The sequence below is a fragment of the Sceloporus undulatus genome, chromosome 4, assembly GCF_019175285.1.
Source record: "Sceloporus undulatus isolate JIND9_A2432 ecotype Alabama chromosome 4, SceUnd_v1.1, whole genome shotgun sequence".
Lineage (NCBI taxonomy): Eukaryota > Metazoa > Chordata > Lepidosauria > Squamata > Phrynosomatidae > Sceloporus > Sceloporus undulatus.
In genome coordinates, this window is record NC_056525.1 from 31,915,257 (window position 1) to 31,941,985 (window position 26,729).

At 43.0% G+C, this 26,729-nt stretch overlaps 1 protein-coding gene across 2 annotated transcripts in view; it reads right to left on the bottom strand.

Annotated features, from left to right (window-relative positions):
* The window catches only part of KCNS1 (potassium voltage-gated channel modifier subfamily S member 1), a 44,002-nt gene extending 18,241 nt beyond the window's left edge, over nt 1–25,761 (bottom strand). For both annotated transcript variants that reach the window (XR_006103820.1, XM_042466326.1), the window contains exons 1-2: nt 25,498–25,761; nt 5,351–6,343 (exon numbers count right to left, since the gene is read on the bottom strand). Coding sequence is in view for 1 of the 2 variants with exons in the window: in XM_042466326.1 (XP_042322260.1) it covers nt 5,351–6,316 (966 nt within the window). In the remaining variant the exon portion in view is untranslated. The remainder of the gene's footprint in view (nt 1–5,350; nt 6,344–25,497) is intronic.
* Nucleotides 25,762–26,729: the final 968 nt, after the last annotated feature.

A 26,729-nucleotide genomic window follows, 5' to 3' on the forward strand; every position in this document is an offset into this window, starting at 1 on the left:
CCTCTCTCCTCCTCTTTGCAGCCTGGCTTATGGACTCTGCGTGAATGAGTGTGTGGTTTTGGACTGTGCAAAGGGAGAGAGAGGGCATTTTGGAAGTCCTCCTGGACAGGGGGAAGCAATGGAGGACATAAATAATAATAAAGTTTTTATTTATATCCCGCTCCTTCCTCTGATCAGGGCGGCTTACAACAAAGTTAAAAACATTAATACAGAAAACATTAAAATACAAGAAATACATTAAAATACAAATACATCAGCCCTCCATTCAAACAATAAAAATAACAGGCAAAAAAGCCCCATAGCCCAACCTCTTGGCCACGGAAGAGGAGGGAGGCCCACAGGATTTTATTCGGGGAATGCCTGTTGGAACAGGAAGGTTTTCAGGTCCTTCCTGAATTGGGCCAGGGTGGTAGTCGAGTGGAGCTCAGTGGGCAGCGTATTCCAAAGGGCTGGGGCAGCAGTGGAAAATGTCCTCCGTGTAGTGGAGGATAATCTCGCCCCAGGCACCTTCAGTAATTGCCTTGGGAAAGGAGGGCATGGAATCAGGCTGGCTTATGGACCCAGCCTCCTCCTTTCTCTCGCTCTCTCTTTGTGTGTGTGTGTGTGTTTGGAAAATCGGATCAAGTAGGAGAAGGCAGTGGGTTTAAGTGGAACACACACACACACATCCAGGGTTTCCTATGTCTCCCCAGATTCCATTTGGGAAAGAAAGAAGGGAAGGCTCTATTTCCCCCCAGATTGCTGTGCATCCACCCTCTCCTCTGTTACAAATGGTGTTCAATGGCTCTCCTCACACAGAGGGGAGGTTGCAATCCACCGGGGGAAGCCTTTAAGAGTCCTTTGACAGATGCAGGTGCTTGAGCGGACAGGACTTCAGGCGCTTAAAGTGCTGAAGAGATTAAGCGCCTGTAAACCATTAAAAAAATAAAAAAATAATCCTTATCTCTTATTGAAAGACTGCCACGGACAAAGGGGTGAGGGAAGCAAAGATGGCGATGGTGACGACGGATGGGGACAGAAAGGGCGACTCCCCCGAGCCAGCCCATCGCGCTCTGCTCCTCCCATCTAGTTAACCTGATTCAGAGGCTGGTCGTTCCTATTTAAATACTCCGATTCCTATCCCGAATCAAGGAAAAATAGTAGGCTCGACCCTTCTATTTTTTTACTCTGGGTTATAAGCCTCTAACCTGGATTTTTTTAAAAAAAACACCCCGATTCAGATTCGAATCATAGTAAAAACGATTGCAGGTTACTCTAGAACAGTTCTAGAGTTAATTCGGGTTCAAATAGGAAGGCTATACCTTGAATTCGATTTGTAACCCAGAGTATAAGCCAGTGAGAACACCCCCTTAGATTAAAACCAGGAGCTGATTCATTGCCCTACTGGCAACGAAAAAACCAGCTGCCACTGCCATGCCTATCAATTTTCCAATGGCATATTCTGTGTCCGTGCACACTCTAAAACCAACCAACCAACCAACCAACCACTTTACTCATCCACCAGTGGCTATCACTTGCCTACTTACCTCCGCTCCTCTCTTTGTTGAGACCTCAGACCTTGTATTGCATGAAGCTTTTCTGCTGCTGCTCCAAGGAAAGGGACTTTTAAAACAAATGCATGTTTATCTGCCAATGTTAATGTACACAGGATATTTTTTTGGGGGGTGGGATTAACAAGGAAGTAAGTGAAACTGACATTGTTCTCTGTAACTTTTCCAGTTTCACCTTAATCAATGGGCTGTGTGCCCGAAGGAAATGCATGAGGGGCAGATATTTTGTTATGGTGACGCTATGACCCTATCACATGCTTTACTGGGATGGGCAAGCAGAGAATCATAGTTCAGTGCTCAAGCCACTACATCATGCTGGATCTCAGAGATAGGGGTTCTTATTTGCTGTCAGGTCAACTTCAATTTGTGGCGACCCTGTGAATGAGAAACCTCCAAGATTCACAGCCATTAATTGTCCTGCTTAGGTCTTGCAGACCCAGGTCTGTGGCTTCCTTGAATGAATCAATCCAGCTGTAGTATAGTCTCCCTCTTTTCCTACTGGCTTCCACCTTACCAAGCATTATAATCTTTTCCAAAGAATCACATCATCTCATGGTATATCCAAAATACAACAGCCTCAGTTTAGTCTTCTTTGCAGAGTTTGGGCTTGATTTGCTCTATGACCCATTTGTTTGTCTTTTTAGTAGTCCAAGGTATCCATAACATTCTCTTTCAGCACATTTCCAATGAGATGATATTCTTTCAATCAGCTTTCTTCACTGTCCAGTCCAGTTATAACCACAACAAAAACCAGACCTCCAAACCATGTGAGGGAGTAATGCTGGTCAGTTCACAACTCAAAGCTCATACTCAAAAGCTTGTGTTAGAATCTTTAAAAATGCTCATACAGTTATAATGCACTCAATGAAGCAAGACAATGATGAGGAAAAATAATACAACAATTCAAGATAATGGTTCTTATATGGGGTAGGGATGGGGCTGCCTAGAAGAAACCACAAGTTGGCATCCACTCTTTTTTATTCGAATCCATGGGCATTACAAAGAGGTTGATGCCTCTTTTCTTCTTCTTTTTTGGTATCCTTTGGCTCACCTAGAACATACAGCCAAAGCTATGTTAGATGAGTGACAAGGACTTCTGTTATTTGAAGAGGTTTCTATACAGAGTAGAAGAAGGCTATGGAATTTGTGGTTCTCCATTAGCAGGGGCCGATGATGAGTACAGTCCAGCTACATGCCAGAGGGTCACATATTGCCCAGTCCAGAATAAGAGAAAACCCAAAGGGTATGTGAGAGAGAAGCCATAATATTAGCCATATTCTCACATAGCCTAGTTCATACTCTCACCACTTTATGAATTACTCCTCCAACAGAGCTGGAAGTTCACCCAGTGGGAGGCAAATTATGATGAGTGCTGCTGTGCAATTTGCACACATGGCACATTAAAAGTCTAAATCTGAAGCAGCAGAGGCAGCAGCAGATGTTCTCAAGTGAGATTCTACCTTCATCAAATTTTCAGTGCTTTGCTGAAAGCATCTTAGCTGGGTGACAGAGAGTTAGCTGGGAAAGCCAGGGACCAAGAAATTCCTGAGCAATTCCCACCCACCCTCCAAGACATTTGTCCAAGTATTCGATGCTTACAGACAAATCCTGGCAACCCCTTCTGCATCCACCTATCACAATCTTTGAGGTGTGATAAATACACTGATACAAACAATCCTCACCATGGTCCTTTGTTTGGCAGGACCCCCTCTTCAGGCTCTGCTCTGGAAGGCTGAACCTGGCAAATTCAACCCCAGTTCTTGCAGATAAAGCATCTTAATTGGGTTAATTTCTCCTTATGAATGTCGAGCCCTTTTAGAAGAAGAAGAGCAGTGCAGGCTTCAGTCCCTAGATAGTCTTTGTGCTACCGATTCTCTGTCTCAGCCATTCACTCAGACAGCCAGTCATGCGGACACATCCAGCTGGCCCTGAAACTCCTTCTGGTATCGGATGAATGCTGGCTCTTGCAGGCTAAGCTTTAGGATCGACTGGCAGCAGGCTCACAGATAAATGAGCTCTGATCAGACTAGCTGAAAATACATCCTGAATTCCAAGCATCACCCTTAAAATTTTAAGGTGTTCACCCTTAAAAGTTCAAGGTGCTCAAGCAGGATCCCACGCCTTCAGTGTTCATGATTAGGAAAATGTTCACTGTGCTTCCCCTACTCTCAAAATCCTAATTTTATACTATGGAAACAGAAGCCTAGAAGTAAATTGTAAAAGCGGGGGGGGGGGGGGGGGAGATGAATTTTTCATAGAATCTGGAAACTCCTGCCTTCAGATAGGAGTATCATTTTAGGTATCCCTGATTGCCTCCATCTGTGACACCTCAGAGGGCTGTGCACGAAACAAAAGCACAACCTGTTGTATACGCTGCAATTAAAGCAGGTCTTTAGTGCTCTATCAAGGTATCTGAGTTTCTGTGACAAGAGAATAATTCAGCAATTTGCTTTTAGTTGCAATCCTATGGGTGAGCATAGTGTGTACTCAAGATCCCAGTTCTGTGTGCTACTTCCTCCCACCATTTTGATAGGGACTTCAGAGGGAAACTGAAGTACTTGGGCTTGCTACTTTAGGGGAAATTGTAGGTGTGTGTGAATTGGCAACTGCCACCCCCGTAGTCCATGACATCGTATTGAACTCAGAGGGACTTACTTCGGAGTAGACATGCATAGGCTTACATCACAAACCATGCAAAACAGCTCTTTGGAGATTAGGATTAACATGAAGGTTATTAATTTACAGCTCTTCCACACAGGCTGGCAAAGAAAAAATGTAGGCTGGAATTCTCTTATTGCAGTCTAACTTCATGCACATTTACTATGTAACTGAGGTGCTAAGGAACCATGTTACTGAATTGCAAAGATGTACACTGGCACATCAGCAAAATTGTCTCAATGCACATTGGCACTCCCTAGCTAGTGTGCTGATGCACATCAGTCACTTTGCTGGCTCCCCTATGTAGGAACACCACAGCAGCTCCTTGCTGAATATGGACATTATGAAACTGTTCCATTCCATTTCCCGCAGATGTAAGTCCATTCATGAAGATGTAAACCCACAAATTATTTCTGCCTGTAATTCTTTATTCTTTTCCTTCAAAGTATTCTTTCCTTGAGAACCAATGGTTTTATGGAGTGGGGTGAGGTGTAGTGTTAGGTGAGGCTACAACAAGGATGGGGAATGTGTGGCTCACCAGTTTTCCTCACCATTGGCTATGCAGGCTATGCAGTTGGTAGTTACAGCCAAGTAACATTTGGAGGGCTAAACTTTACCCTCCTCCATGCTAGAAAGAGAAAAGCCATAGCAAGAAAAGAGGATGAAGAGGGTAGATGTGTGTTACCATACTGGTAGCAATAAAATGCATGGCAGAAATATCAGAAGGAGGTATCTACTTAGTATGGGAGCTTGGATTTCCAGTTAATTTAGGTTTTACATCCCTGCATTAGAATAATCTAACTTCAAAAAGTACAAAATACATGCATAACTGTTACTAGGACTGAATGACAACACAAAGCCAGACAAGAGTGCCAAAATTAACTTTCTTTTACTTTCCAGTTACCATAAAAAGTAACCTTTGCTCAATTCCAAATTACTTTTTGACATCTACTAGTTACCTTTTTTTTACAACAATTGATCACTGACCTTATTCTTGGTCAGTTCTGGGATTGCAGTTTTAAAAAGTAACTTTTCCAAGTACTGCTGCTTCACTCTGAGTTTCCATATACCATGAAGACTCCACAAACATGCCAAGCCTGAGACATAAAAGAAAATGGAAATTTTACTTATTACAGATTTACCTTCAGGGTGGCCCCTAAGGATCTCAAGCCTGTTGAATGCCTGGCTAGCTTCAGCACTCGGAATATCCTCATGAGGCGAAAGACCTGCACCACCTTGCCCAGATTCCCTAACTCTGAGTCATTCCCCATGGTGACATCCACCAAAAGGGTGAAGTAGAAAGGCAAGACTGAGACAATATCAATCAGATTTAGGGGGTGTTTGAAAAACTTCCTCCGGTTTGGTGCCAACAGCAAGCGGGCAGTCACTTCAAAGGTGAACCAGGAGATGCAAAAATACTCCACATTTTGCAGCACAGAGTCATCCTTCATATTGTTTTCTTCATCAGGCTGTTGGTACTCTGGCATGCTGTGGATGCACATGGTTGCTATGGAAGCCACCACGACACTGATGGAGACAAAGCTGAAGAGTTTGCTTGGGATCGAATAGCCTGGGTTCTCCATGGTGAGCCAAAGGCGCTTGCGCAGATTGCCACAACGCAATGTGCTGTAGTGAAGCAGGTCATGATTGAAGTCCAAGATCTCATCTGGGGAAGTGTCCACACTACTGACCTCACTCTCTTCATCCCAACTGTGATGGCCACTCTCCAGTTTCCGTTCATGGTAGCGGTAGCTGCAGCACGAGTCCAGAAAGAACTCATTAATGCCCCAGTACTCTATCTCCTGACAAAAGGAGAAAACACACAGCTCTTCCATAACGTGCAGCTTGCCGGTCTGGTAGAAATGGAGAACATAGAGGAAGAAGCCAGGGTTCCGGTCAAAGTAGAACTCCTTGGCGCCCACATCATAGTCATCACACAGCTGCAGAATAGACTCCTCAGAGTCACAGGACAGCAAGCGCCCGAGACGAGTGTCAGGGAATTTGGAGAGGGCACTTGAGCTAAGTCTTCTTCTCAGGCCCCCAACATTGATGTTGATGACCTCATCCTCAAAATTGGGATCCCAGTAGTTTAAGGTCTTGTTGACCATGATCAGTAGAGCTGGGACTAGGTTGACCTGAAGACAAGAGAGGGGTGGATTTAAAACACTTTCTGATAGACAAAAGCAATAATCCAAAGAACATTATTGTAACTGGGAGTCACATAGTTGGTTTGCATACATAACCACGTTTCTTAGAACAATTTGTCAACTGAATTAGCATTTCAGCTATGAATAGCTACCACCCACAGGACTGAGAAAGAATTATTGACATGTTTTCTAATTAGTAGTATTTTAATACAGGGCTGAGGTACATTACGCAATTTAAGGGTTTCCAGACAAACCTTTACAGTTGTATTTTCTAGACAGAAGTAGATTTGAGAGGGTGATTTTCAGTGGAGGGTGGTGTTGTACCACCATTTAATCTTTCTGCTACTTTTATTCCATTCCCTGCTTTGTTTGTTAAAGAGTCATCATGTTATTTGGAATCTTATAAGGGAAAGAGAGAGTGTGTATTTGTATAGAATTAAAAGCAACAATACTGGGTTTTTGGAGCATTATACATACCCTATCCCTTTCCCTTGAAGTATGAAAGTAGCTGAGATCTAATGAGTTGCTGAGGCTCACTCAGGGACTATATATTCCAGCATAATAGTATCTAGCTCCCCCCGCCCCCACTGTTCCAAATCAAACTGTTTTGGAAATTTCCAAGAAGAAACAAACTGTTCTCACAAATGTATTGGAGAAGTTGTGTTGGTCTATGAAGATGAACTGAAATATGGGAGAAGGAAGCATTGCTGTTTAAAACAAAACTAAAACACTATTGGGATCATGGCATTTATTTCAGAACTGTTAAGAACAGGTGAACTCTGAATATTGTGGGACTATCAACTAGCAAAGCCAATGGTGAAGAATTATGGAACTGGCATGCAAAACACACCCAGAAGGCCACATATTCTTGTTTGAGACCCTGGCAAGTATTCAGTTGAATAGCACCACCCTTCAAACATATACACACAGAGATAAATCACTGGGCAAACACTTCTCTAGAAAGGAAGAGCAAAATAATTATTGTTTTTAACCAGAATGCCTTTATTTAGGCCAGAACAGAAACAGAAGCCTTAAGCCAATTTCTACTCCCAGCCTACTGAGTAAACCTATTGAATCAATGGGATTTACATAGCTTTTAACTGGCTATTCTGCAATTGTGTCAATCTGCTATACTTGGGAGAAGCAACTGGATTTATACTAAGGTTGTACCTCATATTATCAAGCATGCTATTTTCATCATTGATAAAACTCAATGAAATGATCCAAATACTCAAGTCAAAACTGAGCTCTGTGTTCTTCAGACTCTACCTCTGTAGTCAAAACTGCAGCTCCTAGGTTGAACAAAATATGAGCAATTTTACTAGCAAAGTAGGTGGTGAAATTTCCCACATCAGGCAAAAGATGACTCACCCCCTATGTAAGCAGCAACTGAGAGTCACCGCACCATTTACTATGCTGAACAATCCCTCCAGATGGTACTTTACAGAACAGACAGTAGCAGGGAAGAAATATTACCTTCTGTGATGCCACCCTCCTTTTACAGTCTGTTAAGAAACATTTTATGTGACACCATCTCCTTGCAGAGTTATTGATCAAACTCAGTACAAGATGAACAACATCTGCAATATAATAATTCTCCCACTTAATTCGGGTTAGTTTCCTTGTCTGATGATAATGATAATGGTGGTGATGGTGACAATGGAGGCCTTTGCAGACAAAGCAAGGAGGAAGCTGCTGATATGGCTACCCATTATCATACCAAGGACAACACTGATTTATCAAGGCAAAAGAAACTGTGCTGATCCACAGAAATCCAAAATCCATGTCTGCCAAAAACAGCCAAATATGGACAAAATGGTGGCAAGCTGTAAAAATAACCAGATTTCAAGCTAATAGAAAAAGCATACTGAGTTGCAGGAAAAGAGAAGGAGTGGGTTGAGATACTGCATTGACTATGATGTCATAAAGTGTGACAGAAGGAAAGAAAAATCACAGACTTAAAACAAATACTGGACTCTATTTCAGATTACATTCAGGATAGTTGGGGGGGGGAACAGACATATAAAGTCAGATTACCTCAAAAGCTATATGTGTAACCTAGAAATCTGAATGACACCAAGGATACATCCATACTGCAGAATTAAAGGAATTGATATCACTTTAACTGCCATTGCTCCATCCTATGGAATCCTGGGATTTTTAGTTTTGGTGAGGTATTCAGCCTGCTGTTGTGTCAGAGTGTTCTAATGCCTCACCAAACTGCAAATTCCAGGATTCTATAGGCTAGAGTAAAGGCAGTTAAAGTGGTGTCAAACTGCTTTAATTCTTCAGTGTGAATACATCCCTAGTAGATTCTAGTCTGCTTCAAGTTCTTTCCATTTTGTCTTAAGTCTCTGACCATTCAGATTTCATGACTTTAGTTTCTCCCCTATTTTCCTCTGCCTTATCCACCTGACTTTTTCAACATCTTACCTGATAAAAAGATATCAAGAGCTCAAAACCATGCCGATCATTTTGTGCATATTTGTTTGGTCCTATAGTGAAGTTGGACTAGAATTCTGGGAGACCTGGATTCAAATCCCACCTAGCTATGGAAACCCACTGGGTGGCACTAAGCAAGTCATATTCTCTCTGCCTAAGAGGAAGGCAATGAATAAATCTTGTCATGAAAACCCTATTATAGGGTTGCCATAAGTTGAAGCTGACTTAAAAACTCACAAGCAACAATAACAACAAAAAGGTAATGCCAGAACACGTATTTTTGACTGATTAATCAAGAGACCACTTAATACAAGAAAAAAGAGCAAGGGTAGTGTGTATGTGTGTGTGTGCATGCACACATGCCTTCAAGTCGCATGTCATCTTAGGGTGACCCCATGGATTTCATAGGATTTTCTTGGGCAAGGAATCCTCAGAGGTGGTTGTGTCAGTTCCTTCCTCTGAAAGATAGTCCATAGCACCTGGTATTCATTGGCAGTCTCCTATCCAAGATCAGATAGGACCTGGTCCTTTCTGAGCATTTAGGACAGATCTGTTTGTTTGTTTGTTTGTTTGTTTGTTTATAACTAGACCACTTTTCAAAGTGTGTGGAATTATTAAAAGCAGGCAACAGTAACACAAAATATATTAAAGAGTAACAACTGCATAAATCCTGCCTGCAAAGGCTAAAGAAGAGCCAAGATTCGCCTCTGAATGCCAGATTCCTAAAGGAAAAGGCAGTCTATCAGATATCCCAGAGCTCCCAAACATTATGCACAATAAATAGTATAGGAAATTACTGTATTAGGTTTTTGTCATGTATATTTGTAAGCCCATTGGTCATGCTCATCCAAAAGTGCAATTTCTAAAGCTCTTGTGCCAGAAAAGCAATTTGGTCTATACAGAGGCAATTACAAACTGATCTTTCAGCTCCTGGACAGAAGAGTATCTGTGAAAGAACAAAAAGATAAACTCAAAATAAAACACAAATCAATAAACACTGTTGGCAGCTACAATTAGTTGCAGGAAAATATTGCTCTGGAGTTTGGGATTGCTCCCAGTTCTATACATGGCGCTTGCTTATTTCAACAATACATTCATATATTATTCTATGCTCAAAGTTCACTTCAATGTTCCAAGTTTTACAAAAGACTTGCTCACTAGTCTAGTCCCATGAAAATAGTGCCTTTTCATCAACCAGCACAGTATTGGGAATCAACTATACTTCCTTGATGCAGCAAATGTCTTTTTGTAGAAGATCCTGGACTCCATCTCTGGTATCTCCAGTTAAATGGATAAGAGAACAGATGATGGGAAGGAACAGACTTTGTTAAAGGCTATGAAGAATCACTGTAAGTAAGAGTAGACTACACTCAGGAGAAATAAAGGAATCCAGAGTTTGAGAAACTTTGTGTGTATGAGTGTGTTTTTGCTGTTGCTGTGTGCCTTCAAGTGATTTCCAAATGTGTGTGATTCACCCAAGACCACCCAGTGGGTTTTCCATAGCCATGTGGGGAATCGAACCCCAATCTCCAGAGTCCTGGTCCTATGCTCAAGTCATTACACCACACTGGCTCTCTCCCTTTCGTGTGTGTGTGTGTGTGTGTGTGTACACACACACAAACACACACACACACACAGAGAGAGTGTGTGTAGTTTGAGTGTTGGACTATGACTCTGGAGACCAGAGTTCAATACCCAGGTCAGCCATGAAACCCACTGGATGACCATGGACAAGTCACACGCTCTCAGCTTTAAGTTGGAATAAGTTGCCAAAAGTCAGAAATTAGTTCAAGACAAACAGCAACAACAACAACAACACACACACACACAACTCCCCTCACAAGCCCCAACCAAGCCCTGTACTCCTATTAATTCTGTTTCTATGCGATACAAAGCCAGCCATCTCACTTTCAAGAAATGTGGCTCCCGTGTCATTTAGCCTGAGAAAGAGCACTTTTGTACTTTTGATTTTCCAACTGATTTGGCACCATTTCATGGCTACAAAGAACATTGTTCTGCTGTTGTTATTTGTCACTGGCAGATTTGTGGGTTTTTTTATATAGTTTTTATTTTATAATCCCTAGGTTTTCTCGAGCTAACAATGTCTCCTTTGTGTTTCTGAGCGTAGACCCTGTTTTTGCTCTATTTATCTTAGCATTCATCACCTGTGTTCATTATTGGGGGGAATTATTTTATCAGTATGTGCTTTATAGACCATAGTAAAGCCTTTGACTGCATAGATCATGAAAGGCTATGGAGGCCCTTAAAGACATGGGAATGCCAACACATCTGAATCCTGATGAGAAATCTGTATGTAGGAAAAGAGGCTATTGTCAGAACAAAACATGGAGAAACAGAATGGGTCCCAATTGGCAAAGGGGTCAGTCAAGGCTGCATCCTTTCACCCTATCTGTTCAACTTGCATGCAGAACATATACAAAAAGCTTGAACAAAGGCTTGAACAAAGAAGGAGGAGGAATGAAAATAGGAGGAAGATATACAGACAACACCATAATTCTAGCAGAAAACCTCACAGACCTGGAACAATTACTACGGAAGATCAAGGAAGAAAGTGCAAAGGCAGGTCTACTGTTGAACATAAAGAAAAGAAAAATGACAATGGGGAATCTGGACAAATTCAACCTAGGCGTCCTTCACACTCACATTTTTGTGTTTGATAGGTTCGAATTGCTCCATCCATGGCAATTTAACCCACTTCATGTTCACATTTGGAACCAATTCAAAATGGTGATTGGAACTGGCATTTTTTTAAAAACTATCAACCAAGTGATGCGCATCTTCATCACTGTGACAAACCACAGATCTTGTTCAACAATAAAAAGCAATTGTGCAATATTTTTAAAGCATGGTCATGCAAAAGCCAGGTACAATCCCCTCCAGGTTACCCACGGATCCCCCATTCCAGCAGCGATCCCATTGATGCCACCATGAAACCATTAATGTTAGGGAAGAATCTCCCATGGCAGCCACGAATCATCCATGCCAAGGAAGAATCTCCCATGGCTGCCATGAATCCATCTATGCCAGGGAAGAATTCCCCATGGCAGCCATGAATCCATCCATGCCAGGGAAGAATTCCTCATGGCAGCCACGAATTCATCCATGCCAGGGAAGAATCCCCCATGGCAGCCATGACCCCCTCCGTGAAGCCATGCAAATGCAATGGTGCACAGAAAGCATCAAAGTTTTTTTTAAAATCACGCTGCACCATGCCCCCCCCCCCCCAGGAACCCCTTCCTCAACATCCCTGACCTCTGGCCAACAGTGAAAAGGAACCAATTCATTGACAGAAGTGAAAAACAGCTGTGTGGTGATTAAAGGGACCACTTGACAGTGTGGAAAATTTGAATTCACAGGATTTAAAGAGCTGGTATCTTCATCCACAGAACTGTGAGTGCCGAGAGAGGAAAAAAATGGCTATTTGCCAAGACCTATGGGATGGATATGTTCTGCCCCTCTGCCCACTGTCCCTCCCTCCTGGGTGTCCAAAATGGAATCGGCAGTGCATTCCCTTTGGCAGTTCCCTAAAATAACCCGGTTATTTTGAAAAGATGTGGCAAATGCCTCCATTTCAAAAGTACTGGGTTCAGGGGGATTTGCACCCCCTGAAATTAGGGCCAGGAAAAACCAGTGCAAGTGTGAACCCTTTTAAAGCGGTTTCCATACCAGTTCAGAAAGTAGTGTGAATGAGGCCCTAGACAATGAAGAAACAGAAATAGTAAAAGAGTCCTCATACCTGGGATCAAACACTGACAGGAATGGGGACAGCAGCCAGGAAATAATAATAATAAGAAGAATGGGAAAGCTATGTAAGAATTAGAAAAGATCCTAAAATGCACAGATTTACAACTCAGCGCAAAAGTTAGAATCATGCAAGCCATTTTATTCCCTATTACCATATATGGATGTGAGAACTGGACAGTTAAGAAAGAAGATAGGAAAAAGATCAGCTCATTCAAGATGTGGTGCTGAAGAAGAGTGGTGAGAATCCCATGGACAGCCAAAAGACAAGCAAATGGATCCTAGAGCAGATCAAGCCAGAAATCTCCCTGGAAGCCAAGATGACAAAACAGAGGCTGTTGTACTTTGGACACATCATGACAAGGCACGAGTCACTGGAATAAACAATAATGCTAGGAAAGGTGGAGGGAAATAGAAAGAGAGGAAGGCACATGCTAGATGGATGGACTCTATTATGGAGGTCACGGATATGATTTTGCAGGAACTAAGCAGAACAATGGAGGACAGGGAGTCTTGGAGATGTCTCATCCACAGGGTCTCCATGGGTTGAGATCAATTTAACAACAACAAATACAATGAAAATGTAGCATAACTGTGGCAAACAGATATCTAAATCATACTGTACAGTTAAACTTGGCTGACAGCTGGAACTGGCCATGGCCCCATGATGAGTACACATTTCATAGTAAGTGCAAATTCTTTGGCATGAGTGGTCGTTTAAAAGATGGGGGAGAGGAAATGCATGGCTCTGGGCTGCGGGGAAATAAGTGACCTTTTGTCAGCTGTTCTCAAGGCTACCTGAGTAATGCAAAAAAACATGGAAATACCCAGTCACACAGAATTATATTTAAAATAATAGACTAACTTTGGTCAATGGGCACTACAGGCATACTTCAGCTAACAAAACATCAGGAAGCTTCTTTTTACAAACTCTTTTTTACACTTACATAATCTCTTTTCCTCCGTGTCCTCTGTCTAACATTAAGTTTAAAGCAGCATCGGCATTGAGAGAGTGGTGGAGGAGGGCTTGAAAAACACAAGCTTTTGGTGTTGGGTTGCAGCAGCATGTCTGTAGTAAAGAATAGCATTTTACCGTAGCCAACAATGGGCAAGGTAAATAGCAACTGTCTCCAGAATCCTTTACTAAGCACGCACAAACAGCAAAACAGAGAGAAAACGAGGGCGTTAGTGAGTCTGCTTCACTAACTATCCTCAGTATGTTAAAAACACATAGACCTACATGTCTGGCCACCAAATGGAAATTATAGAAAAAGTGGAGGCTGGTGAATAAAAAGTTGTCCTTGGATGCAATTTGGAAGAAGCCTTCAAGTGGCCTCTCAAAGCTACAAAATGTTTTTATTCATGAAAGGCTTACTTGACTTGGTTGTTTCATTTCCTACGTGCTTATTGAGAGGTTTGAATAAAAAGTCGAATTACTCTGTGTGTGTGTGTATGTGTGTGTGTGTGTGTGTAGGAACCTATCCTCAATGATTTTTTTGTTATTTCTGCCTCTTGACTGAATTTTCTGTTAAAGGCGTAACTCCCAGGAATACATCTTCAGTGAGCCCTTGGTATCCACAGGGGTTTGGTTCCAGGTTGTCCCATGGATATCCAAATCCATGGATGCTCTGGTCCTATTAAATACAATGGGGTAGTAAAATGGTGTCCCTTAAATAAAATGGCAAAATCAAGATTTGGTTTTTGGAATTTATATATATATATTTTAATATTTTCAAGCTGTGGATAGCTGAATCCATGGATAAAGACTATGTAGATACAGAGGGCCAATTGTACTTCATTAACTGAGGTACACCTGCATTTTTAACTATGACTACATCCCATTTCAGATTTTTGCAATGTTATGAAAAATCTGTGCTTGGTTCTTGAAATATATGTATGTATGTATGTATAGTCATTTGACAAATGCCCTTCCTTGTTTGGCCCACTACAGAGGCTTCTACTGCAGACCTCATGCTGAATCAATGGCACCTTTAAAACCAAAGAGGAGCAGGAGTCCAGATCTGAGAATTATTTGACTGTAGGATCTTTCTCTCTGCTCTAAAATTTCCACAAAGAAATCCAATTTAATATTGCACAGCTCAGTGGCTTCAAAGGCTCATGGCGTTTGCTGTGTGGCTTGTCCCACCCACCCTCTGTCTGAAGTGAATTGAGTGAGATTAAATAATATCTGTTAATTATTAAAGATCTAAGGGGAGCCCCTATCTTTCATGTAGAAAGACAGCAGCTGGAGTATTGTTATTGTCTTGCTATTGAATTTTAACACACTAGTACTCCCCACCAAGTTACATAACAAGCAGCACCCCTAGGGCAAGAGCCTATCAGAACAGTGGGAAGGAAAAGCTCTAAATGTTAAGATTCCCAGCAGGTTTGAAGGTCTGTGGGCAAAACATATATACAAGGTTTCCTTTGGTTTCCTTCTATAGATTCTGGAAATTTGCAAACAATTTGCTGTGGACAAGATGGCATTCTACTGCTTCTTACTTTTATATATGAAAAGTAAACAATTTCCATAAACAAGGAGTATTTTCCCCCATTATCTAAAATAGGCATGCTTTCTTGGTGATTTTGCAGGCTTCTACAAATTCAACAATCTTCTACATTATGATGTCTCAAGATTTGCCTTTAGCTAGAAAAAGACCAGGAAGGAGAGACATGGAGGAGATGCATAAAACTATGAATTAGGTGGAGAAAATAAAGAAACACAAAGGCTTTTCTCCCTCTGTCATAATGCTAGAAGCAGAAACCATTCACTAAAACTGAGTGGTGTGAAATTCACACTGGAATTATGAATTATTTCTTCACACAGCACATAATTAAATGATGGAATTTGTTGCCACAAAGTTTAATGAACTAGAAATGGCAATTGCCAACTTGGACAGCTTTGAAAGAGGATTAGATAAATTCAGAGAGGTTAGGTTCAAGCCTTATGAGGGATGGCTTGTGGAGCTGGATATGTTCAACTTGGAGAAAAGATGGTTAAGAGGGGACACAATAGTCATGTTTAAATACTTGAAAGCCTGTTTTATGGAAGAAGGAGCAAGCTTGTTTTCTGCTGCTACAGAGAATAAGACATGGAACAATGGATTTGGCCTACAGGAAAAGAGATTCCACCTAAACATTGAGAGTAAGAGCATCTGACAGTGGAAGATGCCACCTGAAAGTGCAATGGAGTCTCCTTTGGAAACTTTTAAACAGAGGCTGGATGGCCATCTGTCAGAGGTGTTTTGATTGTGCCTTCCTGCATGGCAGTAGGACTGGATGGCCCTTGAGGTCTCTTCCAACTCTATGATTCTATCCTTGAAATACAGAGAGGTGATATGATAGACATCTTAAAATATTTCAAGAGATGTCGTGTTTTCTGCTGCTCCAAAGACTGGAGCAAGATTTAATTCCACCTAAACACCTGGAAGAACTTCTTTACTGTAATAACTGTTTGACAGTAAAACACAATGTCTCAGAAGGTGGCAGTCTCTCTTACTTTGGAGGTCTTTAAACAGAGGCTTGGATGGCCATTTTTCTGAGTGATTTAGTTGTGTTTTCCTGCATGACAAGAGGCTGGACTAGGTGGCCCCCTCCAACTCTAAGATTATATGATTCCTTTGGTGGCTATATATTGCCTCCAGTTACTAGGGGCCAATGTTTGTCTTTATTGTTTTATTTATTTAAATATTTAGCTAGAATCCTGATAGCAACACAAATGTGCTTTATGTAAGTGTTATGTCTTTTGCTGAATGAGGAACAAGAGGCTGTTCTCTAACCTCTTACACTTATTCCATCACTGGGGTGCCACAGTAGAGGAGTCCCTCGCCTTTATCCTCATGAACTATGTTGCTCTAACTGGTTGGATACAGAGGACCTCAGTGCTCAATATTTATTTGTTTGTTTGTTTGTTGAATTTATACCCCAATCTTCTCCTTGGATGGGATCAATATTAGCTGCTGTGGATCAAGCAACAGAGGGTGGGATGGCATTCATCTTTTTTATGGGCTTCCCATATGTCAATGATGACCACCATATGAACAGAATATTAGACTGGATAGGCTTGTAGATAGTACAGCTGTTCTTATGACTGAAAGGACTCGATCCACTAGACTTGTTGAAATCAATGATACTTAACTGCAATTAATTTTATTGGGATGGTTTTAAACATGTGTAAGTCTCAATTCCACCCTACTATATTTTATATACCTAAACACACAAGGGTCTCTCTGGTAAATCTACCTGGGATCAAGCCTGCTTTTGCAATTTTGTCAGGATCAAGAACATGTTTTATTTTAATTTGCAAATGTTTCACCACATTTTGTTTATCTGCTTTGATGTTCAAGATAGAGTGTCTATATACATCTTAGTGACCTTCATTCAGTATTGATTTTGCTATTAAATTTCCTTCTTCAGTTTTTAAAAGTGGTAGGCTAGAGACATGCACTTTTACCATTTGTCTTTAATTCCCTTTATGCTCCACCTCTGAATATTCCTCACCTAAGAAAACTCGATGAAATTCATGGGGTAACTGTAAGTTGACTGTTATTTGAAGGTACACAGAGGGGGGGGGGGGGGGGGAGAGAGAGAGAGAGTTTAGACCAGGGCCAAAGGCTTGATGGAAAAGATTAGTTTTTGATTTAGGATTAGATAGAGTTTGGATACAATATGTTACAATTAATGATTCTACTTTGGAAAGAGTGAGAGGCAGAGGTGTCACTAGGGAGGTACTGGGGAGGTACTATCTTCACCAGGTGACACTTTATTGGGAGGTGACACCATTGCTCCCTAAATGTCTACCTTTTGGGAAAAATGGGCTGTGGTGTTCACCCACATCTCTTTAAAACCCTGGAGCTCAGCAGAAGAGAAGGTGTGAGGGGGGAAAGCTCAGAGGGCAAAGAAAACCTCTGTTGTTTTTTTTTGTTGTTGTTTAATTTTTTTTACTCTTTTACAATTTTCTTTATAAAATCACATCTTAACAAATTTTCACTTTACTCACAGGAAACTATGTAAATGTAAATACATTTAGGCCATGCTTATGATATTGTAATTTAAAGGTATAACTTTAATTTTGCTAGTTGTTTATGCCACAACTATTGCCATTACATTCAGTGATATATGGGAATTACGATTTATGAGTAACATTAGTACAAAAAAACATTAGTAAGGATTCTGTATGGTGTGGTATGGGATGAGGTCAACGGGGGGGGAGGGGAGTGTGACACCACAAGTTACTGTACCGGATGACACCAACCCCAGTGATGCCACCAGGGAGAGGTAATGAGAGAGGGAAAACCACTTATGATGCCCATTCTTACCCATTACCTGAAAAGCAACTGACAATATATTCATGCCTTTATCTATTGATTCTTAAATGGGGTCTGTAAAGTCCGCACTCCTAGACAAAAGATTTCTCTACCTTAATTTCAGCATTATCTCCTGAACTGGCAGCTTTTCATGCTTCTCTCTGCTCTTCACATAATAATTTTTCATTAGAAAGAAGATATAAATTATTACTGATTGAGAAATACAAGGAGATGGGTGCATAAACACATGGAGGGAGGAAAAGAGAGAAACACAGATGCTACCTTTCTACAAATTATTCAAGACAGCTTACAAAATGAAAATTAAACAATGAATGGCACAGTAAAAAAAAAGTATGTTTAAAAAACTGACACTGAAAAAGAAGGGAGTGAAATCCAAGACTGACTGTAACTGAAGTCTTTCCTTAGCAAGCCACCACTATCCTCACAAAGGATTCCCCATCCTTATACTGTATGCCTGTGTAATTTCATGGCTCTCCACACTTTGATGCTTATAAAACAGAGCTCCAACCTGTGGTAAGGAGAGAAGGAAAGGAGTTTTGGCACACTAGTGTTCTGAACTTGACAAAATAGCAAGGAATTTGCAGCAAAGGGGAAAATAAATATTTTTTTTTGTTTGGGGTGTAAGTAGAGGATGTTCTAGGAAAAGATACTTACAGTATGTGAATTACAATTTTCAGGGTTCCCCAACCAGCATGGCCAGTTATAGCTGTAGTTTCAAAGAATAAGATTTTAAAGTTTTGTTTGATAGTGCAGTTCAACAACTGCATTTTTAGTAATGTTACACTTATACATCTCTGCCATGCTCTTTGAGTTGGGGCAGCAAGGGTTCTGTTAACTCTATTGAAGCAAATTCTCAAGCCATTCTTAAAGACCAATTACTACAAGTTGCTCAGCGTAAGCAATGTTCGTGACAAAGAATGAAGCTCTGTCCATATAATAAGAATTACACCCACAGTGTTGTATCAGAGAGGTATTGATTGCATTTAAGTATTGACAACAGCTTGAACAGATACACCAGTCTGAGATCTTCAGATAAAGGGCAGAATATATGAGTAAATATTGCAATAATAAATTTAATAATAATAAATAAAATATGTGGATAAGCCAAACTCCCTACCTTTTGTAAAAAACAACAACACCATACCATATCTGATAAACCAGGGTTGCCATAACCCGGCTGCAACCGGGTTTTTCCCGGTTTTGGCGGCATCTGCCCGGTCACGGCACGGGTGCAGCCAAAAACCGGGAAAAGCCCGTTTGCAGCAGGGTTGCTAGGCAACCCTCGGGGCCTCGCTGCCCTCCTCCTCCTCCTCCTCCACCGCGCATGGCCGCATGGAGGAAAAGGAGGGCAGCGAGGCCTGGGGCGGAGGAGGCTGCAGGGAGGCGGTGCCTCTTGGGCGCAGCCGCGCCAACCTCCCCGCCTCCTTGCAGCCTCCTCGCCTTCTTCCTGGTCTCCGCGGGGGCCAGGAACGAGGCGAGGCCCCGATCCTGGCCTCCGATCGCGGCGAGGCCTGGGGCCCAGGTGGGGAGGGAAAGCCTCCCTAAGTGTGTCCTACATTTGAAAAATTTGTCCTACATTTTTTGTTTGGAGGTCCGGCACTATGGCAACCCTAGATATACCCCACATACTAAGGCCATTTTCTATGCTTGTTTTTTTCCTGTTGCCTCCAATATTTGTTTTTCCCCCTGCATGACTGGTTTTACCTGTTGCGTCCAATACAAAAACCTTGAGTATCTATGTGTAGCTCATACTTCCATTATCTATTCCAGAGGTGTTATGGACAGTCCAGGGGCCCGTTTTCTATCCCAGGATCCTTCAGGAACCATACAGACTGCCAAAATTGTTCCAACTATCTGGAAGTAACCAGAAGTCAACCATTAGCTTTCAGGCAAAACCGTTTCACAATTGTGTGTTGGATGCCCCTGCAACCTATTTAACAGATGAATCTTCAGTCCTGGAGGTTTCCATAAAAGGCAATTCACCTTCTTTTTTGTCCAGGAGTATGGAAGGGCCAAGGGCTACCAAAATCAGCCTTAGAGGTCAGCATAGGGACCCAGGGCTGCATTTTGGCCATCCCAATCTAATCCTTTTTACCACATGTCAGAGTTGATTGACAAAATCATTTTAAAGGCTAGAAGGGGCAGGACACAAACCTGCCAGACTAAGCATGGCATCTCCTTCTCCTTTTGTATGGATAAAGGCCACTGCAACATATTCCACACTTTCCCCTGTGATTTACAGACTCTTGGCAAATGATACACTTAAAACTCTCTACATTCCTTGACACATGAATGACTGTATATTGTCAACTATAGGTTGACCTCATGTATAAGTCGAGGGCAGGTTTTAGGACCAAAATTGTGGATTTTGATATGATCCGTGGATAAGTCGAGGTTATAATTTGGGAGCATGTAACAAAGCAAAGTTTCCAGGAGAAAAGCAAAGGAAAACAATGCCAAAGAACTTACAAAGTTCAGCAAGCAAAACTGTTTGTGGTCACACTAAAGGCAGGATGGATGAGAGAGTATAGAGGGCAGGATAGATTATGCTCTTGCCTTTCACCAGGAGATGGTTCCACTTTTTGTAAGAATTAAAGTACAGTATTTACATTGACCCATGCATAAGTCGACTCAGGTTTTTGGAGTCAATTTTTTGAATAAAATTTCTAGACTTACACATGAGTATATACAGTAATCTTTTAAGCAGAATGCAGAAGGACCTTGTTAAAATGTCTCATTTGTCCTGCTTGGGGGCTCCTGTCCCAGCACTGAAACTGGTTCAAATATAGAGGGTTCCCAGATAAACTCACCAGCAGCCAACTGCTACTTAATACTGGCAACTAACAGGGAAAACTTGTTTTATGCTCCACCACAGAGGTTGTGCTTCTACTGGTTTAAAAAGTAAAGAAAAAGAACAGGAAAGAAAATGCTAACAGCATAAGGAGGCTGCATGCACAGCTGTCAAAAAAAAAAAAAAAAAAAAAAGCACATCAGTGTCATAGGTTTTAAGCCAGTATTTTCTCAAACTGCACTCAATATGCCCTGGGCAGCTTATACAGGAGGGATGCACTTAGTTTGTCTCCACTCCCTCTAGCTAACAAAAATAACCATGCCCAGTTACCCAAAATGTTTGTATCCCTTGTTCAATAATCTGTGTACCACGTGTGTCAAGTGCAATGTCAAAGTGATTTTCCTCCCACCACTGAAACCTGATGAGGACCCCAGGGCTTTCCAATCAACAGTCCTTACCTAGAATGATCAGACTGCACTGGGGGAGGCCAGGAGGAAAAAGAGCCTGGAGAATATGCTCCTTGCATTTTAATTTCAGTCCCAAGGTCAGAATAACAAGTCTGTTATCAGACACCATCTGATGGTCCAGAGGTCTTTATATCAAAGACAGCTATGGCCACTGCGGATGCAGCTGTACTCCAGATGTCTGAAGTGCTTAACTAATTATACCATATTTTCTCTACTTATTTTTATTTTTAAGAGACACAAACAAACACAGTATCTGACAAGTGAATCTTGCTACACAGTGGGGAAGATTAGTGTGGCATGCTGTTTTTCTGTAATGTTTTTATCCCCTCACTTCCCCATAAGAGAAAAACACATAGAAGCCAAGGGAAAATGGGTTCTATCTACATGCTTCAAAACAACAACAACAAGTCTTAAATGAGATATGCACAATGTCCCTTTAGCTTCTCCTACCTCTTCATGCCACCGATGAGCCGCCTTTAATTCACCATCCAGCTAACTGTACTTTATCATCCATATATTATGCGCCTGAAGACACTGGAACATCAACAACATATCTGCATAATCTCCAAGAACATTCTGAAACCATTATCTCACTGAAGTCTTAGGGCAATGCCTTTTAAAAATGTTAAACCAATAGAACAGGGTGTTCCCATATATATCAACTGTGTGTGACAACTGGTACCTGGGAAAAGAGAGCATGAGATTTGACATGCATCTTTACCCTATCTGGTTTGTGCTGATCCTACCAAAGGCATAATGAAATAGGACAACCACTTGAGGAATCTCTGTTGGTTGCTCAAGAGTACCTATGGGGTCTATGAGGCTGGCATGTACTAGATCAAAACTCAAGGATTCCCCAAGTTGCACATGCATCAGTAGGTTACCTTGATTATCTTAAGCCCTCAACAGATAAGGCCACAGCTGATCATGGGTTTGAGCGATCACTCTCCACAGCCACAGAAATGCTTCCTTCTCTGCTGCACTGCTTTCTATAGTAGCCTCATGGACAATGCCTTTGCAAAGAGTGATCTCCCCTGCAGTGAGTTCCATTTTGGTATCTAGCAGATAAGGGGGCTGGATGCAGGAAAGACTTTATATAAGAAAAACCAGCTTCTCTCCAAAAGTATTCACCTAATCAGAACCCTTGGCACCTCTCTGCACATTCAACAACACTGGAATCAGCCCCCCCCCCCCCCCCGAACCTATCTGTGTTGAATTCTTATATTTATTGCTCAAGGTGCTCAAGACATGGTCTTCCACCCACATTTTATATTCACAAGTGAGGAAGGTTAGGCTGAGCCATGGTGACAAGACCAAGGTTACATACTGAGGTTCACAGCCAAGTGATGATTTCAAACCCAACACTCTAACCACTACATTCAACATGCTCCAGATTCTGCTTTTACCGACTGCAATTTCTAGAGCTTGGAAATGTTGTGGTTTTGGACTGTAGCTCCCAGAATTTCACCATCTGGTACTGCTGCATGCTGTTAACTTCCCCAGAAAATAACTTTTCCAAGCTCTGCACTGCATCAATACTTCTTAATAGTTAGTTAAGACCCCAAATTGATTATGGGTAGGAGAGAAAGTAGCAATGCATTGGGGAATGCCAAAGCTTGTCAATAGCTGTGACTATTCTTTTGGTAATACTGTAGCTGTGCCTATTCTTGGGCAAGTTTAAGTGACTGCCTAGGTTGCTTGGGCTCAGTTCTGTGGCAAGGGCATTCTTTGATAATGCACAACCTAAGAGATGCCCATACTGTTTGTCCACATGCTGGGAAACTTTTCCACAGTCCCTAGGAGATAAAGGTATGGAAACCTGAGATGCAGGAACACTAGTCCACCTGAGAGCAACCAGTCCAAGAATATGATATTCTTATATTTCCAAAATCAAACCTGACCAACCTTAATCTTTTTTACGTTCAAATCTTTCTGACCTGAAAATTACCACCGTATGTCATCTATCTGTGGTTAAAAGTACTCTGCATTTGCTTAGTGCAGCTCGTTTTTTCTTTCATTAGCAGATCACCTCTTCATACTACTTATTACTGTACTTTAATACTTTGGTATTCAGAAATGGTTCAGGGGCAATACATTCCCATATAGCCACTTGTCGTAAATCATGCCTTATGTCCCAAAGTGATGCTCTTTTTGCCAGCAGGTAAATGGCCAGCATGGTTTAATGGTCTGAGTGTAGGACTCTGGAGACCAGGGTTTAAATCTTTCCTCGGCTATGGAGACCCACTGGGTGACCTTGGGCAAGCTCCACTCTCTCAGCCTCAGAGGAAGACAAAGGCAAATCCCTTCTGAACAAATCTTGCCAAGAAAACCATGTGATAGGGTTGCCACCAGGGCTTACTTCCAGGTGTGAATGGGAGCAGGGTTGTGGGGAAAAGATGGAGACTGCTTTCCTGCTGGTGCTTGCCGAGCCACCCAGAGGATATCCAAAAGTCTCCTGGACTCTCTGAGATGTCACCTTCTTCTGGGCTTACTAAAGCCGTAAGTCCAAAGTGGCTTGAAAAAGAACTCAACAACAGCAAATGGCACCCATCGTGAGAAAGGACAGGCTGCTTCCATATGTGTAGCCTTAGCAACTCAACTGTAAAGTCTACTTGTTGAAATGCCTTGGATCCTTCTTTAGAAAGCCCAGAAGTGGCATCTCAGAGTGTCCAGGAGACCTTTGGATCTCCTCTGGGTGGCTTAGCAAGCGCCAGCAGAAGAGCAGTCTTTCTCCTACAACTCTTCTCCCATTCACACTTGGGAGTAAGCCCTGATGAATGGGGTGTCTAAGGCAGGTTACAGACCACCGAAAAGCGGCGGTCTGCTGCCACCAACGGTTGCATTGTCCAGGAACCGCAGCAGCCAAACGGTGCGGTTCCCAGACACTGCAAAGAACGAGCGCGAAAATCGCGCTCCTTCCTGCGCCCCGGAAGAGACGCTGCAAGTGCCGAAGTGCGCACTTGTGGCGTCATTTCCGGGGTGCAACATGCAGATGCAGCGCATCCGCTACATCAAGATGGCAGCGGTCATGTGGAATGGCCGCCGCCATTTCGTACGGACTCAGTCCGTACTAGGGTTGGGAGCATCTGGAAGAGACGCCCCTTTCTAACCCTAGTACGGACTGAGTCCGTGCTAGGGTGCCTGTTTGTAACAGGCCATAGTGTGCCTTTAAGTCCCCTGTTGACCAATGGAGACCCCTTGAGTTTCATAGGATTTTCTTGGGCAAGGAATACCAGAGGTGGTAGTGGTTTCAGCATTGGACTATGACTCTGGAGACCCAGGTTCAAATACTGGTTAAGCCGTGGAAACCCACTGGCCTCCAAGGGTGTACTTGAGCAAGTCACATCCTCTCAGCCTCAGAGGATGGCAATGGCAAACCTGGGCTGAAGACATTTGCCAAGAAAACCCCTTGACAGGTTCACCTTAGGGTTGCCGCAAGTCGGAAATGAAAGCACATAACAGCAACATATACAAAGCTCAAACCACTGTGCCATGCCAGATCGCCACAGATATATACAGATATACCAGTTGCTGTGGTATATAAAGTTGTTTCTGACTTGAAGAAGAGCCCAGAAAAACTTCTGGGGTGAAGTTGTTTTTCAGGAGGTGGCTGCCAGCCCAAGAGTGCCCTGGAAGAAGAAGTGCGAAGGGCTCTCTCTCTCTCTCTCTCTCTATATATATATATATATATATATATATAGAAAAGGAGAGTGAAGGGCTATATAAATAAACCCATATGGGTGACGCTGGGCAAGTCACATACTCTCAGCCACAGAGGATGGCAATGGCAAACCTGCTCTGAAGACAACTACCAAGAAAACCCTGAGACAGGTACACCTCAGGGTCCCCATAAGTTGGAAATGACTTGAAGGCACACGACAACAACAATAACAACAGCAACTACATATATACAGCATGTCTCTGTCTGTGTGTCTGTGTGTTTCTGGCCAGCCCATGTGGTGCAGTGGTGACCAGGGTTCGAATCACGTAAACCCACTGGGTTACATGCCATCCATCTGCCATGCAAACCCACTGAGGTGGCCTGGGGCAAGTCACACACTCTCAACCTCAGAGGACAGCCATGGGAAGGGGGAAAAACCCTCTCTGAAGCAACCTACCAAGAAACCCCCCCCCCCAGATATAGGGTGTCCCCACCAATCCTCTGAAACGGAGCCCGCTGCAGCACCTGCTGCTGCTGGTCGGTCTCCCATCCAGGGACTGACCAGGGCTGACCCTGCTTAGCATTCAACACCAAGGCCGGATCTGTTGCCTTTTTGAGGAGAGCTGTCAGGGGGCTTGGAGTGGAGGCTCCAGAGAGGAGTGAGATCCTGGCTGGAAGGGCTCCTCGCTTACCTCTCAAGGTGTCTCTCCGGAGCCTCTCTGTCTCTGGGTCTCCAGCCCTCCTTCTTCTTCTTCAGCCCCGGCTCCCTGGGCGGCGGCGGCGGCGGCGGAGGAGGAGGAGGGCCCCCATGGTCGGCTCCAGAGCCCCCCTTGGGCTGGCAGCGAAGACAGAGCCCCTTCAGCCCGGAGCTCTTCCTCCTCCTCTGGGCGCGCAAGGCAGCAGCCTCAGCCCCAGAAGCTCTGCTGCTCCTCTTCGCCAGCCTCCGCTCCAGAGATGCTCCTTCTGCTGCTGCTGCTGCTGCTTCTCCGCCCAAGTTCGGGGAGCCCTTCATCCCCGGCCCCTTGGAAGCCACGTCACGACGCCCAGCCCCAGCCCCCTCCGTCCAGACTGGAGAGAGAACCCGCTTTGGCACCGCTTTCGCTCTTTTTCTGGCTCAAGGCTGTGGAATTCTGGGAGCTCGAGTTTGTTGTGGGCCCAGAGCCGAGCCAAGAAGAAGAGCTCCCCACACTGCCCTGATGATCCAGGGCCATTCAGCCCCAAATGGAAGATGCTCCTCCCGGGAAAGAAAAGCCCCAGACACTCCTCTCACGGACAGTTCGCCCCAAAGTGGAGGAGGACAGGACCCAAGAAAAGCTCCAGGTACTTTCAGCCATGAAAAAAATGGAGGAGAAAGAAAAGCTCCAAACATACCAAAGTCAATTCATGCTTCCTAGTCTTGCTCAAAATGGAAGACATGCCCAAAGAAAAGCTCAAAACACTCCCACACGTGTAAATGCATGCTTCTTAATCCTGCTCAAAATGGAGGGCATTCCAGAAAAGAAATGGAGGACATTCTCCAAAGCTATAAAAACGCTCACACAAAGGTAAATTCATGCTTCTTGGTCATGCTCAAAATGTAGACAATGGCCAAAGAAAAGCTCTAAACACAAATGTCAACAGAAGTTCATGCTTCTTGTCCTGCTTCAAGTGGAGGACATTCTGGAATTCCTCCTGGACAGTAGGTTGAAATGTAGGACAGGCCCTGAAGGCAAAAGGAGGTGGGAATGGAGGTTTTCCAAGCCAAGGAAGGGCATTTGGCATGCTGCCTTGGCTGAGCGATTTCCCCAAGGAGACCTTTGAAAAGTAGGCTGACCATAAGTACCGTTTTAAACCGGACAGTACCATTTCCCCCCATATGTCTGCCTTTTTAATATAAATGTCAATTTTGTCCTGTTTTCGAGAAAAAACGGCCTGTTATGTTGCA